The sequence below is a fragment of the Nerophis lumbriciformis genome, linkage group LG09 (genome assembly GCF_033978685.3).
Source record: "Nerophis lumbriciformis linkage group LG09, RoL_Nlum_v2.1, whole genome shotgun sequence".
Classification (NCBI taxonomy): Eukaryota; Metazoa; Chordata; class Actinopteri; order Syngnathiformes; family Syngnathidae; genus Nerophis; species Nerophis lumbriciformis.
Genome location: NC_084556.2, coordinates 3,335,980 through 3,354,434, shown reverse-complemented (window position 1 = coordinate 3,354,434; position 18,455 = coordinate 3,335,980). Strand labels below are relative to the sequence as shown.

At 34.0% G+C, this 18,455-nt stretch overlaps 1 protein-coding gene across 1 annotated transcript in view; it reads right to left on the bottom strand.

Annotated features, from left to right (window-relative positions):
- smtnl (smoothelin, like) overlaps nucleotides 1-18,455 on the bottom strand; it is a 50,973-nt gene that overhangs the window by 10,196 nt on the left and 22,322 nt on the right. Inside the window, exons 2-6 of the mRNA XM_061962786.2 lie at nucleotides 12,312-12,354; nucleotides 12,102-12,254; nucleotides 487-615; nucleotides 258-401; nucleotides 52-183 (exon numbers count right to left, since the gene is read on the bottom strand). Of these exons, the coding sequence (XP_061818770.2) occupies nucleotides 52-183; nucleotides 258-401; nucleotides 487-615; nucleotides 12,102-12,254; nucleotides 12,312-12,354 (601 nt within the window). The remainder of the gene's footprint in view (nucleotides 1-51; nucleotides 184-257; nucleotides 402-486; nucleotides 616-12,101; nucleotides 12,255-12,311; nucleotides 12,355-18,455) is intronic.

The window sequence follows — 18,455 nt, the reverse complement described above, 5'->3', positions numbered from 1 at the left end:
AAAAATGATAGCAGAAATTCTTTAACAAATACCATTTTCGCCAAGACCCACCTCTCTTAAAGGGGTACTCCCCAGGTTTAACCGACGGTTCCTGCAATGTCGGAGTAGCAGCTGGCGGCGAATCCGTGTTGGCCCTCACCGAGGCCGAGAGACGCGAGTCTGGCTTGAGATCACTGCTGACGTCTAATCGGGAAAAAAAGCAAAGATTCATGTTTTATGTGAGAAAACACAAGAATTGATGCTTGTTTAATACTCACCGCGGCGAAACGGATACTCTCTCGGTTTGACCGTCTGGGATTCCGGTAAAGATGGATCGGATTTTGACGCCACAGTGACGGCGTGATGGGCTGAAGTAGTTTGGGATATGAAGGATGATTGATCCTGGGATACTCCGAGCACTCCTGCTTGGGAGGACGATAGAAAACGACAAAAATGGTGGTACTACCAAATAGGACCTGGTAGTCTTCATAGTTTCCATGAACTTACCCTTTTTCAGAGATACATTTCCAGCTGGATCCTCTGTTTTGTAGGCGGTTTTGACGGCTGCACCTACTTCCTGATACAGTTTTGGGGCCAAGGCAGTGATTGGAAAATGAGGCTGGGGTTCTTCTACATCTAGAAAAGCACAAAAACATGGCAATCATGTGATGAGATTGTCAGAATAATTGTATCTAAGTTATCACAAAACTTTGTGTTTCAATGAGTTTCAATGAGTTCCCGGCGAGCAGACAAAAGCTGTCTTTAATCCTACCAAGCGGAAGGCTTGTAAAACTCCACTATGTAGGATGGGAAGCAACATGAAGGTGTTCTGTTTCTTTCATGTATTGTAATCAACAGAAAGATATTGTCTTGACCCGAGAACTACAAAGCGAAGAGGAAGCAGGACCCGACTCCCCTCCGGGGACCTTTTCTGTGAGCTGTTTTACAACCTTTTCTTTGAACTGTTGTAATCAAAGACGATGGCTGTTTACGACCCCCGTCCCTTAGAAACAGCTGTTGCCATGTAATCAGGGAAAGTCCAAATAAAAGAGGAGGCATACAATTTTTCGCCAGAGCGTAATGACACTGTACGCGGATACAGATGTACACGTTTATCCTCACTGAGACAAATTGAATTCTGTCTCTGTTTGATTCTTTGCTTCTTGTCTTGTTTAATAGATGTCATCAGTGTTTGAACCTGACAGAGATGACACTGCCTTCCTTTTTGTGGAGTATTTTACATAGAATACAGCAGGGGTGCCCACACTTTCAGCAGGCAAGCTACTTATTATATATATACGCACGCACGCACGCACGCACGCACGCACGCACGCACGCACGCACGCACGCACGCACACACACACACACACACTTGCTGACAGCGGTTTTCTGAAAAGTGTTCCTGAGCCCCTGTGGTGATATCCTTTATGCACTGATGTCGCAGGTTGATGCACTACCGCTTGAGGGATCGAGCAGTGATTTCTCCAGATTCTCTGAACCTTTTGATGATATTACGGACCGTAGATGGTGAAATCCCTAATTTCCTTGCAATAGCTGGTTGAGAAATGCTGTTCTTAAACTGTTCAACTATTTCCTCAGGCATTTGTTCACAAAGTGGTGACCCTCGCCCCATCCTTGTTTGTGATTGACTGAGCATTTCATGGAAGCTACTTTTATACCCAATCATGGTACCCACCTGATCCCAATTAGCCCATTCACCTGTGGGATGTTCCAAATAAGTGTTTGATGAGCATTCCTCAACTTTCTCAGTCTTTTTTGCCACTTGTGCCAGCTTTTTTGAAACATGTTGCAGGCATCAAATTCCAAATGAGCTAATATTTGCAAAAAATAACAGTTTCTCATTTCGAACATTAAATATCGTGTCTTTGCATTGTATATTCAATTGAATATAGGCTGAAAAGGATTTGCAAATCATTGTATTCTGTTTTTATTTACCATTTACACAACGTGCCAACTTCACTGGTTTTGTACAATAAACTTACAGGGAGCAAGGAAGCAGCAGATCACTCGAGGATGTAAATATAGGGAGACACGGAAGTGATCATGTCGCTGCTATAAATAGTTTGTCTGCGTTAGCGCTTATAATAACAATATCACTAACATTTGGTTAATATTCAAGTCACAAAATATAAATGGAGTACATTCACACAAAAGGGTTGTTTCTGTCTGTTGTTAATATTCTGGTTCCTACATTATATATCAATATATATCAATACAGTCTGCAAGGGATACAGTCCGTAAGCACACATGATTGTGCGTGCTGCTGGTCCACTAATAGTACTAACCTTCAACAGTTAGTTGTACTAATTTTCATTAATTACTAGTTTCTATGTAACTGTTTTTATATTGTTTTACTTTCTTTCTTATTCAAGAAAATGTTTTTAATTTATCTCATTTTATTTTTATTTTTTAAAAAGGACCTTATCTTTATCCATACCTGGTTGTCCAAATTAGGCATAATAATGTGTTAATTCTACGACTGTATGTATTGGTATCGGTTGATATCGGTATTGGTTGATATCGGTATCGGTAATTAAGGGTTTGGTCAATATCGGAATATCGGATATCGGCAAAAAGCCATTATCGGACATCCCTAGTTATTTGGTTAATTGTATTAATTAAGCAGATTTTTTTTTAATCACTTTTCAATGAAAAGTGATTTAAAAAAAATCTGGGATGTCCGATAATATCGGCCTGCCGATATTATCGGCCGATAAATGCGTTACAATGTAATATCGGAAATTATCGGTATCGTTTTTTTTAAAATTATCGGTATCGGTTGTTTTTTTAAATTTTTTTTTTATTAAATCAACATAAAAAAACCACAAGATACACTTACAATTAGTGCACCAACCCAAAAAACCTCCCTTCCCCATTTACACTCATTCACACAAAAGGGTTGTTTCTTTCTGTTATTAATATTGTGGTTCCTACATTATATATCAATATATATCAATACAGTCTGCAAGGGATACAGTCCGTAAGCACACATGATTGTGCGTGCTGCTGGTCCACTAATAGTACTAACCTTCAACAGTTAGTTGTACTAATTTTCATTAATTACTACTTTCTATGTAACTGTTTTTATATTGTTTTACTTTATTTTTTATTCAAGAAAATGTTTTTAATTTATCTTATTTTATTTGTATGTATTTTTTTAAAAAGGACCTTTTCTTCAACATACCTGGTTGTCCAAATTAGGCATAATAATGTGTTAATTCCACGACTGTATGTATTGGCATCGGTTGATATCGGTATTGGTTGATATCGGTATCGGTAATTAAGGGTTTGGTCAATATCGGAATATCGGATATCGGCAAAAAGCCATTATCGGACATCCCTAGTTATTTGGTTAATTGTATTAATTAAGCAGATTTTTTTTTATCACTTTTCAATGAAAAGTGATTAAAAAAAATCTGGGATGTCCGATAAATGCGTTAAAATGTAATATCGGAAATGATCGGTATCGTTTTTTTTTTATTATCAGTATCGTTTTTTTTTTAAAAAGTTTTTTTTTTTTTTAATATATCAACATAAAAAACACAAGATACACTTCCAATTAGTGAACCAACCCAAAAAAATCCCCCCCCCCCTCATTCACACAAAAGGGTTGTTTCTTTCTGTTATTAATATTGTGGTTCCTACATTATATATCAATATATATCAATACAGTCTGCAAGGGATACAGTCCGTAAGCACACATGATTGTGCGTGCTGCTGGTCCACTAATAGTACTAACCTTCAACAGTTAGTTGTACTAATTTTCATTAATTACTAGTTTCTATGTAACTGTTTTTATATTGTTTTACTTTATTTTTTATTCAAGAAAATGTTTTTAATTTATCTTATTTTATTTGTATGTATTTTTTTAAAAAGGACCTTTTCTTCAACATACCTGGTTGTCCAAATTAGGCATAATAATGTGTTAATTCCACGACTGTATGTATTGGCATCGGTTGATATCGGTATTGGTTGATATTGGTATCGGTAATTAAGGGTTTGGTCAATATGGGAATATCGGATATCGGCAAAAAGCCATTATCGGACATCCCTAGTTATTTGGTTAATTGTATTAATTAAGCAGATTTTTTTTAATCACTTTTCAATGAAAAGTGATTAAAAAAAATCTGGGATGTCCGATAAATGCGTTAAAATGTAATATCGGAAATGATCGGTATCGTTTTTTTTTATTATCAGTATCGTTTTTTTTAAAAAAAGGTTGTTTTTTTTTTTAATAAAGGTTTTGTTTTTTTTAATAAATCAACATAAAAAACACAAGATACACTTCCAATTAGTGAACCAACCCAAAAAATCCCCCCCCCCTCATTCACACAAAAGGGTTGTTTCTTTCTGTTATTAATATTGTGGTTCCTACATTATATATCAATATATATCAATACAGTCTGCAAGGGATACAGTCCGTAAGCACACATGATTGTGCGTGCTGCTGGTCCACTAATAGTACTAACCTTTAACAGTTAGTTTTACTAATTTTCATTAATTACTAGTTTCTATGTAACTGTTTTTATATTGTTTTACTTTCTTTCTTATTCAAGAAAATGTTTTTAATTTATCTTATTTTATTTTTATTTTTTAAAGGACCTTTATCTTTATCCATACCTGGTTGTCCAAATTAGGCATAATAATGTGTTAATTCCACGACTGTATGTATTGGTATCGGTTGATATCGGTATTGGTTGATATCGGTATCGGTAATTAAGGGTTTGGTCAATATCGGAATATCGGATATCGGCAAAAAGCCATTATCGGACATCCCTAGTTATTTGGTTAATTGTATTAATTAAGCAGATTTTTTTTTTAATCACTTTTCAATGAAAAGTGATTTAAAAAAAATCTGGGATGTCCGATAATATCGGCCTGCCGATATTATCGGCCGATAAATGCGTTACAATGTAATATCGGAAATTATCGGTATCGTTTTTTTTTAAATGATCGGTATCGGTTGTTTTTTTAAAAATTTTTTTTATTAAATCAACATAAAAAACACAAGATACACTTACAATTAGTGCACCAACCCAAAAAACCTTCCTCCCCCATTCACAAAAAAGGGTTGTTTCTTTCTGTTATTAATATTGTGGTTCCTACATTATATATCAATATATATCAATACAGTCTGCAAGGGATACAGTCCGTAAGCACACATGATTGTGCATGCTGCTGGTCCACTAATAGTACTAACCTTCAACAGTTAGTTTGATTTTTATTAATTACTAGTTTGTTTTTATATTGTTTTACTTTCTTTTTTATTCAAGAAAATGTTTTTAATTTATCTTATTTATTTTATTTTTTATTTTTTTTAAAAGGACTTTTTCCTCACCATACCTGGTTGTCCAAATTAGGCATAATAATGTGTTAATTCCACGACTGTATATATTGGTATCGGTTGATATCGGTATCGGTTGATATCTGTATCGGTAATTAAGGGTTTGGTCAATATCGGAATATCGGATATCGGCAAAAAGCCATTATCGGACATTCCTAGTTATTTGGTTAATTGTATTAATTAAGCAGTTTTTTTTAAATCACTTATCATTAGGGATGTCTGATAATATTGGCCTGCCGATATTATCGGCCGATAAATGCGTTAAAATGTAACATCGGAAATTATCGGTATCGTTTTTTTTTATTATCGGAATCGTTTTTTTATTTTTTTTTATTAAAGCAATATAAAAAACACAAGATCAATCAATCAATGTTTATTTATATAGCCCTAAATCACAAGTGTCTCAAAGGGCTGCACAAGCCACAACGACATCCTCGGTACAGAGCCCACATAAGGGCAAGGAAAAACTCACCCCAGTGGGACGTTGATGTGAATGACTATGAGAAACCTTGGAGAGGACCGCATATGTGGGTAACCCACCCCCCTCTAGGGGAGACCGAATGCAATGGATGTCGAGTGGGTCTGACATAATATTGTGAGAGTCCAGTCCATAGTGGATCCAACATAATAGTAGGAGTCCAGTCCATAGTGGGGTCAGCAGGACACCATCCCGAGCGGAGACGGGTCAGCAGCGCTGATATGGACCTTATCTTTATCCATACCTGGTTGTCCAAATTAGGCATAATAATGTGTTGATTCCACGACTGTATATATTGGTATCGGTTGATATCAGTATTGGTTGATATCAGTATCGGTAATTAAGGGTTTGGTCAATATCGGAATATCGGATATCGGCAAAAAGCCATTATCGGACATCCCTAGTTATTTGGTTAATTGTATTAATTAAGCAGATTTTTTTTTTAATCACTTTTCAATGAAAAGTGATTTAAAAAAAATCTGGGATGTCCGATAATATCGGCCTGCCGATATTATCGGCCGATAAATGCGTTACAATGTAATATCGGAAATTATCGGTATCGTTTTTTCTTAAATTATCGGTATCGGTTGTTTTAAAAATTTTTTTTTTTATTAAATCAACATAAAAAAAACACAAGATACACTTACAATTAGTGCACCAACCCAAAAAACCTCCCTCCCCCATTTACACTCATTCACACAAAAGGGTTGTTTCTTTCTGTTATTAATATTGTGGTTCCTACATTATATATCAATATATATCAATACAGTCTGCAAGGGATACAGTCCGTAAGCACACATGATTGTGCGTGCTGCTGGTCCACTAATAGTACTAACCTTCAACAGTTAATTTTACTAATTTTCATTAATTACTAGTTTCTATGTAACTGTTTTTATATTGTTTTACTTTCCTTTTTAGTCAAGAAAATGTTTTTAATTTATCTTATTTTATTTTATTTTTATTTTTTAAAAAGGACCTTATCTTTATCCATACCTGGTTGTCCAAATTTGGCATAATAATGTGTTAATTCCACGACTGTATGTATTGGTATCGGTTGATATCGGTATTGGTTGATATCGGTATCGGTAATTAAGGGTTTGGTCAATATCGGAATATCAGCAAAAAGCCATTATCGGACATCCCTAGTTATTTGGTTAATTGTATTAATTAAGCAGATTTTTTTAAATCACTTTTCAATGAAAAGTGATAAAAAAAAATCTGGGATGTCCGATCATATCGGCCTGCCGATATTATCGGCCGATAAATGCGTTAAAATGTAATATCGGAAATTATTGGTATCGGTTTTTTTTATTATCGGTATCGTTTTGTTTTTTTAATATTTAATTTTTTTTTTTATTAATTCAACATAAAAAACACAAGATACACTTACAATTAGTGCACCAACCCAAAAAACCTTCCTCCCCCATTCACACAAAAGGGTTGTTTCTTTCTGTTATTAATATTGTGGTTCCTACATTATATATCAATATATATCAATACAGTCTGCAAGGGATACAGTCCGTAAGCACACATGATTGTGCGTGCTGCTGCTCCACTAATAGTACTAACCTTTAACAGTTAATTTGACTCATTTTTTATTAATTACTAGTTTGTTTTTATATTGTTTTACTTTCTTTTTTATTCAAGAAAATGTTTTTAATTTATCTTATTTATTTATTTATTTTTTTTTAAAAAGGACTTTTTCCTCACCATACCTGGTTGTCCAAATTAGGCATAATAATGTGTTAATTCCACGACTGTATATATTGGTATCGGTTGATATCGGTATCGGTTGATATCTGTATCGGTAATTAAGGGTTTGGTCAATATCGGGATATCGGCAAAAAGCCATTATCGGACATCCCTAGTTATTTGGTTAATTGTATTAATTAAGCAGTTTTTTTTAATCACTTATCATTAGGGATGTCTGATAATATCGGCCTGCCGATATTATCGGCCGATAAATGCGTTAAAATGTAACATCGGAAATTATCGGTATCTTTTTTTTTAATTATCGGAATCGTTTTTTTTATTTTTTTTATTAAAGCAACATAAAAAACACAAGATCAATCAATCAATCAATCAATGTTTATTTATATAGCCCTAAATCACAAGTGTCTCAAAGGGCTGCACAAGCCACAACGACATCCTCGGTACAGAGCCCACATAAGGGCAAGGAAAAACTCACCCCAGTGGGACGTCGATGTGAATGACTATGAGAAACCTTGGAGAGGAGCGCATATGTGGGTAACCCCCCCCCTCTAGGGGAGACCGAATGCAATGGATGTCGAGTGGGTCCGACATAATATTGTGAGAGTCCAGTCCATAGTGGATCCAACATAATAGTAGGAGTCCAGTCCATAGTGGGGTCAGCAGGAAACCATCCCGAGCGGAGACGGGTCAGCAGCGCTGATATGGACCTTATCTTTATCCATACCTGGTTGTCCAAATTAGGCATAATAATGTGCTGATTCCACGACTGTATATATTGGTATCGGTTGATATCAGTATTGGTTGATATCAGTATCGGTAATTAAGGGTTTGGTCAATATCGGAATATCGGATATCGGCAAAAAGCCATTATCGGACATCCCTAGTTATTTGGTTAATTGTATTAATTAAGCAGATTTTTTTTTAAATCACTTTTCAATGAAAAGTGATTTAAAAAAAATCTGGGATGTCCGATAATATCGGCCTGCCGATATTATCGGCCGATAAATGCGTTACAATGTAATATCGGAAATTATCGGTATCGTTTTTTCTTAAATTATCGGTATCGGTTGTTTTTAAAAAAATTTTTTTTATTAAATCAACATAAAAAAACCACAAGATACACTTACAATTAGTGCACCAACCCAAAAAACCTCCCTCCCCCATTTACACTCATTCACACAAAAGGGTTGTTTCTTTCTGTTATTAATATTGTGGTTCCTACATTATATATCAATATATATCAATACAGTCTGCAAGGGATACAGTCCGTAAGCACACATGATTGTGCGTGCTGCTGCTCCACTAATAGTACTAACCTTTAACACTTCATTTTACTCATTTTCATTAATTACTAGTTTCTATGTAACTGTTTTTATATTGTTTTACTTTCTTTCTTATTCAAGAAAATGTTTTTAATTTATCTTATTTTATTTTTATTTTTATTTTTTAAAGGACCTTTATCTTTATCCATACCTGGTTGTCCAAATTAGGCATAATTATGTGTTAATTCCACGACTGTATGTATTGGTATCGGTTGATATCAGTATTGGTTGATATCGGTATCGGTAATTAAGGGTTTGGTCAATATCGGAATATCGGATATCGGCAAAAAGCCATTATCGGACATCCCTAGTTATTTGGTTAATTGTATTAATTAAGCAGATTTTTTTTTAATCACTTTTCAATGAAAAGTGATTTAAAAAAAATCTGGGATGTCCGATAATATCGGCCTGCCGATATTATCGGCCGATAAATGCGTTACAATGTAATATCGGAAATTATCGGTATCGTTTTTTTTTAAATTATCGGTATCGGTTGTTTTAAAAAATTTTTTTTTTATTAAATCAACATAAAAAAACCACAAGATACACTTACAATTAGTGCACCAACCCAAAAAACCTTCCTCCCCCATTCACAAAAAAGGGTTGTTTCTTTCTGTTATTAATATTGTGGTTCCTACATTATATATCAATATATATCAATACAGTCTGCAAGGGATACAGTCCGTAAGCACACATGATTGTGCGTGCTGCTGGTCCACTAATAGTACTAACCTTCAACAGTTAATTTGACTCATTTTTATTAATTACTAGTTTGTTTTTATATTGTTTTACTTTCTTTTTTATTCAAGAAAATGTTTTTAATTTATCTTATTTATTATTATTTTTTTTTTAAAAAAGGACTTTTTCCTCACCATACCTGGTTGTCCAAATTAGGCATAATAATGTGTTGATTCCACGACTGTATATATTGGTATCGGTTGATATCGGTATCGGTTGATATCTGTATCGGTAATTAAGGGTTTGGTCAATATCGGAATATCGGATATCGGCAAAAAGCCATTATTGGACATCCCTAGTTATTTGGTTAATTGTATTAATTAAGCAGTTTTTTTTAATCACTTATCATTAGGGATGTCTGATAATATCGGCCTGCCGATATTATCGGCCGATAAATGCGTTAAAATGTAACATCGGAAATTATCGGTATCGTTTTTTTTTATTATCGGAATCGTTTTTTAATTTTTTTTATTAAAGCAATATAAAAAACACAAGATCAATCAATCAATCAATCAATCAATGTTTATTTATATAGCCCTAAATCACAAGTGTCTCAAAGGGCTGCACAAGCCACAACGACATCCTCGGTACAAAGCCCACATAAGGGCAAGGAAAAACTCACCCCAGTGGGACGTCGATGTGAATGACTATGAGAAACCTTGGAGAGGAGCGCATATGTGGGTAATCCCCCCCCCCCTCTAGGGGAGACCGAATGCAATGGATGTCGAGTGGGTCTGACATAATATTGTGAGAGTCCAGTCCATAGTGGATCCAACATAATAGTAGGAGTCCAGTCCATGGTGGGGTCAGCAGGAAACCATCCCGAGCGGAGACGGGTCAGCAGCGCTGATATGGACCTTATCTTTATCCATACCCGGTTGTCCAAATTAGGCATAATAATGTGTTGATTCCACGACTGTATATATTGGTATCGGTTGATATCAGTATTGGTTGATATCAGTATCGGTAATTAAGGGTTTGGTCAATATCGGAATATCGGATATCGGCAAAAAGCCATTATCGGACATCCCTAGTTATTTGGTTAATTGTATTAATTAAGCAGATTTTTTTTTTAATCACTTTTCAATGAAAAGTGATTTAAAAAAAATCTGGGATGTCGATAAATGCGTTACAATGTAATATCGGAAATTATCGGTATCGTTTTTTCTTAAATTATCGGTATCGGTTGTTTTTAAAAAATTTTTTTTTATTAAATCAACATAAAAAAACCACAAGATACACTTACAATTAGTGCACCAACCCAAAAAACCTCCCTCCCCCATTTACACTCATTCACACAAAAGGGTTGTTTCTTTCTGTTATTAATATTCTGGTTCCTACATTATATATCAATATATATCAATACAGTCTGCAAGGGATACAGTCCGTAAGCACACATGATTGTGCGTGCTGCTGGTCCACTAATAGTACTAACCTTCAACAGTTAGTTTTACTCATTTTCATTAATTACTAGTTTCTATGTAACTGTTTTTATATTGTTTTACTTTCCTTTTTAGTCAAGAAAATGTTTTTAATTTATCTTATTTTATTTTATTTTAATTTTTTTAAAAGGACCTTATCTTTATCCATACCTGGTTGTCCAAATTAGGCATAATAATGTGTTAATTCCACGACTGCATATATATTAGTATCGGTTGATATCGGTATTGGTTGATATCGGTATCGGTAATTAAGGGTTTGGTCAATATCGGAATATCAGATATCGGCAACAAGCCATTATCGGACATCCCTAGTTATTTGGTTAATTGTATTAATAACTAAGCAGGTTTTTTTAAATCACTTTTCAATGAAAAGTGATTAAAAAAAATCTGGGATGTCCGATAAATGCGTTAAAATGTAATATCGGAAATTATCGGTATCGGGTTTTTTATTATCAGTATCGTTTAAAAAAAAAGTGTTTTATTTTTTTTTAATAAATCAACATAAAAAACACAAGATACACTTCCAATTAGTGCACCAACCCAAAAAACCTCCCTCCCCCATTTACACTCATTCACAAAAAAGGGTTGTTTCTTTCTGTTATTAATATTGTGGTTCCTACATTATATATCAATATATATCAATACAGTCTGCAAGGGATACAGTCCGTAAGCACACATGATTGTGCGTGCTGCTGGTCCACTAATAGTACTAACCTTTAACAGTTAATTTGACTCATTTTCATTCATTACTAGTTTCTATGCAACTGTTTTTATATTGTTTTACTTAATTTTTTAATTCAAAACATTTTTTTTAATTTATTTATCTTATTTTATTAATTTTTAAAAAAAGTACCTTATCTTCACCATACCTGGTTGTCCAAATTAGGCATAATAATGTGTTAATTCCACGACTGTATATATCGGTTGATATCGGTATCGGTAATTAAAGAGTTGGACAATATCGGAATATCGGATATCGGCAAAAAGCCATTATCGGACATCCCTACTTTTCATATTACATTTTTTTTAATCACTTTTCATACTTTTAAACGATTCCTACTTACCAGTTTTATGTATGAATGATTTGACTGTGGTTTCCGTCGTGGTTTTCGACACGGAAACAGGAGAGTGGGCGACGGCCGGAGCTTCCGAGCTGAATTTTGTCACGGCGGTGATGGGAAGGTGAGGTTCGAAGAGACCACCAAGCTGCCCCTGGGCTGAAGTGTGTATGGGGATTCATTTAGGATTAACTTAACTGGTTAACTGGAGCTCACCTTGCGTTCCGTTCCGCTGTTCCGTTACCTTGGTCTCCACCCCCTGGTGGGAACAAAACAACAGTATTAAACATTCATAATTAAGATGTTTGAAATACATTTCTATAATCCGGCGTCCGAAAGGAGGGTTAGGGGTCATGGCAGAAAAGATGCTTGAGAAGACACGCGTGATGTAACACGCAGCAGCTGCCGTCTGTTTATTTGCGTGCGGGCCGTAGCAACGCCACAACTCTTGTTGACTGTTGGCGCTCCGGGGTCTATCCTCTCATGGCGGAATAGCATTATTCCACGCTAGTATTTCAAGCCCAGGATGCTAAATATACGCTGGGAGAAGAGCACAAAGTATCCATCCTGGAAATGACCATGGTGTTTTACCTACACTTTAAATGTTGCAAAAACATTGAAATAAATTGCTTTTACTGAAACATTTGATATTTTTCCTATTGTGTGTTTTTATGTTTATGTTGGAAGTAATCCGTACTTTTAATTGTTTTCGTTGTATTAATGAAAACTGTTTTCGCCGCCAAGCTCATTTTGATCTCAATGAGTTTTGACCTGGTTAAATAAAAGAACATTCAAATGAAATGTTCAGTATAGTTTTTAACTATTTCCACGCATGATACTTATGGGTTCTGTATATATTTTTTTCCAAAATTCCTGGCTTGAATTTGTGTGATGCCTTCTTCTTTACATGGGTCCACAAAATTATTTTAAGTCATTTGCATGGACCAAGGGAAAAAAACAAACAAATGTTTTATTATTATTCTCCCTAACCTGTGAAATATTTGTAATGTATTTTGATGAATGCTGTCAAATGACTAAATATTCTAATCAGGATAATCACACTTTTGAATTTGGATTATCATGATTGAGCACACTTCTGAATTTGGATCATGATTAATCACTCTTTTGAATTTGGATTAATCATTATTAATCACAGTTCTGAATTTGGAACATGATTAATCACTCTTTTGAATTTGGATTAATCATTATTAATCACACTTTTGAATTTGATCATGATTAATAACACTTTTGAATTTGAATTAATCATGATTAATCCCACTTCTGAATTTGATCCCGATTAATCACACTTTTGAAATTGGATTAATCATGATTGAGCACACCTATGAATTTGGATCATGATTAATCACACTTTTAAATTTGGATTAATCTTGATTGAGCACACTTTTGAATTTGGATTAATCACCCTTTTTAAATTGGATTAATCATGATAATCTCACTTTTGAATTTGGATTAATCATTATTAAACACACTTCTGAGTTTGATCATGATTAATAACACTTGAATTTGGATTAATCATGATTGAGCACACTTATGAATTTGGATCATGATTAATCACACTTTTAAATTTGGATTAATCTTGATTGAGCACACTTTGAATTTGGATTAATCACCCTTTTTAATTTGGATTAATCGTGATGATCACACTTTTGAATTTGGATTAGTCGTTATTAATCACACTTCTGAATTTGATCATGATTAATCACACTTCTGAATTAGGATTGATCATGATTTAGCACACTTCTGAATTTGGATCATGATTAATCACACTTGAATTTGGTTTAATCATGATTGAGCACACTTTTGAATTTGAATTAATCACCCTTTTTAATTTGGATTAATCATGATAATCAGACTTTTTAATTTGGAATAATCATTATTAATCAAACTTCTGAATTTGATCTTGATTAATCACACTTTTGAATTCGGATGAATCATGATTTAGCACACTTCTGAATTTGGTTTAATCATGATTAATCAAACTTGTATTTTGGATTAATCATGGTTAATCACACTTTTGAATTTGGATTAATGATGATTAATCACACTTCTGAATTTGATCATGATTAATCACACTTCTGAATTAGGATTGATCATGATTTAGCACACTTCTGAATTTGGATCATGATTAATCACACTTGAATTTGGTTTAATCATGATTGAGCACACTTTTGAATTTGAATTAATCACCCTTTTTAATTTGGAATAATCATTATTAATCAAACTTCTGAATTTGATCTTGATTAATCACACTTTTGAATTCGGATGAATCATGATTTAGCACACTTCTGAATTTGGTTTAATCATGATTAATCAAACTTGTATTTTGAATTAATCATGGTTAATCACACTTTTGAATTTGGATTAATGATGATTAATCACACTTCTGAATTTGCATCATGATTAATCACACTTTTGAATTTGGTTTAATCATTATTTAGCACACTTCTGGATTTCGATTAATGATGATTAATCACACTTCTGAATTTGGATTAATGATGATTAATCACACTTCTGAATTTGGATCATGACTAATCACACTTTTGATATGGGTTTAATCATGATTGAGCACACTTTTGAATTTGGATTAATCTTGATTAACACACTTTTTAATTTGGATTAATCATGATCAATCACACTTCGAAATTTGGATTAATCATGATTAATCAAACTTTTACTTTGGATTAATCATGGTTAATCACACTTTTGAATTGGGATTAACAATTACTAATCAGAGGTTGATATTAGCTAGCATAATTTAGAATTACTAAATATTTTAATCAGAATAATCACACTTTTGAATTTGGATTAATCGTGATTAATCACACTTCTTAATTTGATCCTGATTAGTCACACTTTTGAATTTGGATTAATCATCATTGAGCACACTTTTGAATTTGGATTAATCACCCTTTATAATTTGGATTAATCGTGATAACCACACTTTTTAATATAGATTAATCATGATCAATCACACTTCGAAATTTGGATTAATCGTGATTAATCAAACTTTTACTTTGGATTAATCATGGTTAATCATACTTTTGAATTTGGATGAACAGTTACTAATCAGAGATTAATATTAGCTTGCATAATTTAATGACCCAGAAAAAAGAGCCCAATATTTGGAGACAAATCCAACTTTATTGGCAAAATTTCCTACAGGAGCTTTTCTTAAACGTTTTACTTGAATGCACTTTATTTATTTGTTCAAAGCTTGGAATTATTTGGATCTAAAGTCCCGTCTGGGTGTATTTTGAAGGTGAAATTTGCGGCATGTGCGGTAAAAAAGATTTGTGATTAATCTGTGTATATGCATGATTAATGTGAAAATTGTCTTTGATTAATCACATGACTTAACTTGTTATTTTGGAAAACTCTAATTTTAATGTTAATTTAATACATTTTTCCACTCATCTTTTTTCTTTTTTTTAATATAGTAAAAATGTATCTTTAATCATAAAAAAATATACTGTATGCTTGTATTTTTGCATACCTCATGCAATGTCCCCTTTCACCAAAAAATAGCTGTACTATTATTTGAATATATTAAAAATATGAACTGTATTTATTACAGTTACCACTGTTTAAAAGTATATTATTATTACTACAATTATCACCAACAAGATATATACAGGTAAAAGCCAGTAAATTAGAATATTTTGAAAAACTTGATTTATTTCTGTAATTGCATTCAAAAGGTGTAACTTGTACATTATATTTATTCATTGCACACAGACTGATGCATTCAAATGTTTATTTCATTTAATTTTGATGATTTGAAGTGGCAACAAATGAAAATCCAAAATTCCGTGTGTCACAAAATTAGAATATTACTTAAGGCTAATACAAAAAAGGGATTTTTAGAAATGTTGGCCAACTGAAAAGTATGAAAATGAAAAATATGAGCATGTACAATACTCAATACTTGGTTGGAGCTCCTTTTGCCTCAATTACTGCGTTAATGCGGCGTGGCATGGAGTCGAGAGTTTCTGGCACTGCTCAGGTGTTATGAGAGCCCAGGTTGCTCTGATAGTGGCCTTCAACTCTTCTGCGTTTTTGGGTCTGGCATTCTGCATCTTCCTTTTCACAATACCCCACAGATTTTCTATGGGGCTAAGGTCAGGGGAGTTGGCGGGCCAATTTAGAACAGAAATACCATGGTCCGTAAACCAGGCACGGGTAGATTTTGCGCTGTGTGCAGGCGCCAAGTCCAGTTGGAACTTGAAATCTCCATCTCCATAGAGCAGGTCAGCAGCAGGAAGCATGAAGTGCTCTAAAACTTGCTGGTAGACGGCTGCGTTGACCCTGGATCTCAGGAAACAGAGTGGACCGACACCAGCAGATGACATGGCACCCCAAACCATCACCCAACCATGCAAATTTTGCATTTCCTTTGGAAATCGAGGTCCCAGAGTCTGGAGGAAGACAGGAGAGGCACAGGATCCACGTTGCCTGAAGTCTAGTGTAAAGTTTCCACCATCAGTGATGGTTTGGGGTGCCATGTCATCTGCTGGTGTCGGTCCACTCTGTTTCCTGAGATCCAGGGTCAACGCAGCAGTCCAACAGCAAGTTTTAAAACACTTCATGCTTCCTGCTGCTGACCTGCTCTATGGAGATGGAGATTTCAAGTTCCAACTGGACTTGGCGCCTGCACACAGCGCAAAATCTACCCGTGCCTGGTTTACGGACCATGGTATTTCTGTTCTAAATTGGCCCGCCAACTCCCCTGACCTTAGCCCCATAGAAAATCTGTGGGGTATTGTGAAAAGGAAGATGCAGAATGCCAGACCCAAAAACGCAGAAGAGTTGAAGGCCACTATCAGAGCAACCTGGGCTCTCATAACACCTGAGCAGTGCCAGAAACTCTCGACTCCATGCCACGCCGCATTAACGCAGTAATTGAGGCAAAAGGAGCTCCAACCAAGTATTGAGTATTGTACATGCTCATATTTTTCATTTTCATACTTTTCAGTTGGCCAACATTTCTAAAAATCCCTTTTTTGTATTAGCCTTAAGTAATATTCTAATTTTGTGACACACGGAATTTTGGATTTTCATTTGTTGCCACTTCAAATCATCAAAATTAAATGAAATAAACATTTGAATGCATCAGTCTGTGTGCAATGAATAAATATAATGTACAAGTTACACCTTTTGAATGCAATTACTGAAATAAATCAAGTTTTTCAAAATATTCTAATTTACTGGCTTTTACCTGTATATTAATGTTTTTTCAGTTCTTCTTATTCTTAAATAATATATTTTTTAAACAAATATGATTATACTAAATATATTTTGCTCTGCTTTATATAGAGTTGCCATTTTTGGCCCACATTGAGATGTCAAGTGATGTTATAAATAACGCTGAAACTGATTTCTCGTAAAAAAAAGCTTCCATTTAAATTCTGTTGCTTCAGTTAATCGTTAAATGAGCGCAACTGATAAAAATTGATGAAATCAAGACCGCATTGAGTGCCCAGAACTTTGAATATGTGGACATAGTTTCCGTATGGCCGCTGCAATAGAGAGTTCATGAGAGCGGTGGTGTGTGAGAGCCGTGTTCTGTGTGGCGGTGAACAGCAGGGATTCTTTTTAATTTTTTTTTGTATTAATGCACACATGATAAAAGTGTAAATTCAATGTGTTTATTAGAAAAAAGAATAACGGTTATGGCAAGCAGAACAACTGTTTTGTCTCAACAATTTCCCCTAAAATATGCATTGAGCCTTTAAAGCTCAGGTGTCAAACTCAAGGCCCGGAGGCCAAATCTGGCCCCCGAAAGCGAGGAAATAATATGTGTAAATAAAGGACCTTATCTTTTCTTAATAAATGTATTACAAAAATAAATGTACTTTGTACAATTACATATATTTACACTTTAATCATCTCTAATAATAAAACAAAATATTACATCATCATACATTTCAAAACAATGTTATTGTTCAAATAAAGAAAAATACTTAAATAGCTGCTTGATTTATAATTTCAAAGCAAGTAATCCAACAAAAAATGTTTACAGTAACATTTTTTTTACAGTTAAATCCACTTTCAATATAGAGTAATAATACACTATAAAACACAACAACCGTAGATTTTACAGTATAAAAAACTTGCATGAATTGTTACGTTAAAAAAAAAACAGTGGTACCGTTTTTCCATTCCATTTAATTTAATTTCATGTATTTTTTTATTTTATATGCTGTAAAAAACAAACAAAAAAAAATCATGCAAATATTATGGTAAAATTGTGGCGACTGGCAATTTTGGTACCGTTACCGGTACCAAAATTATTTCGATACTTTTCTAAATAAAGGGGACCACAAAAAAATTGCATTATTG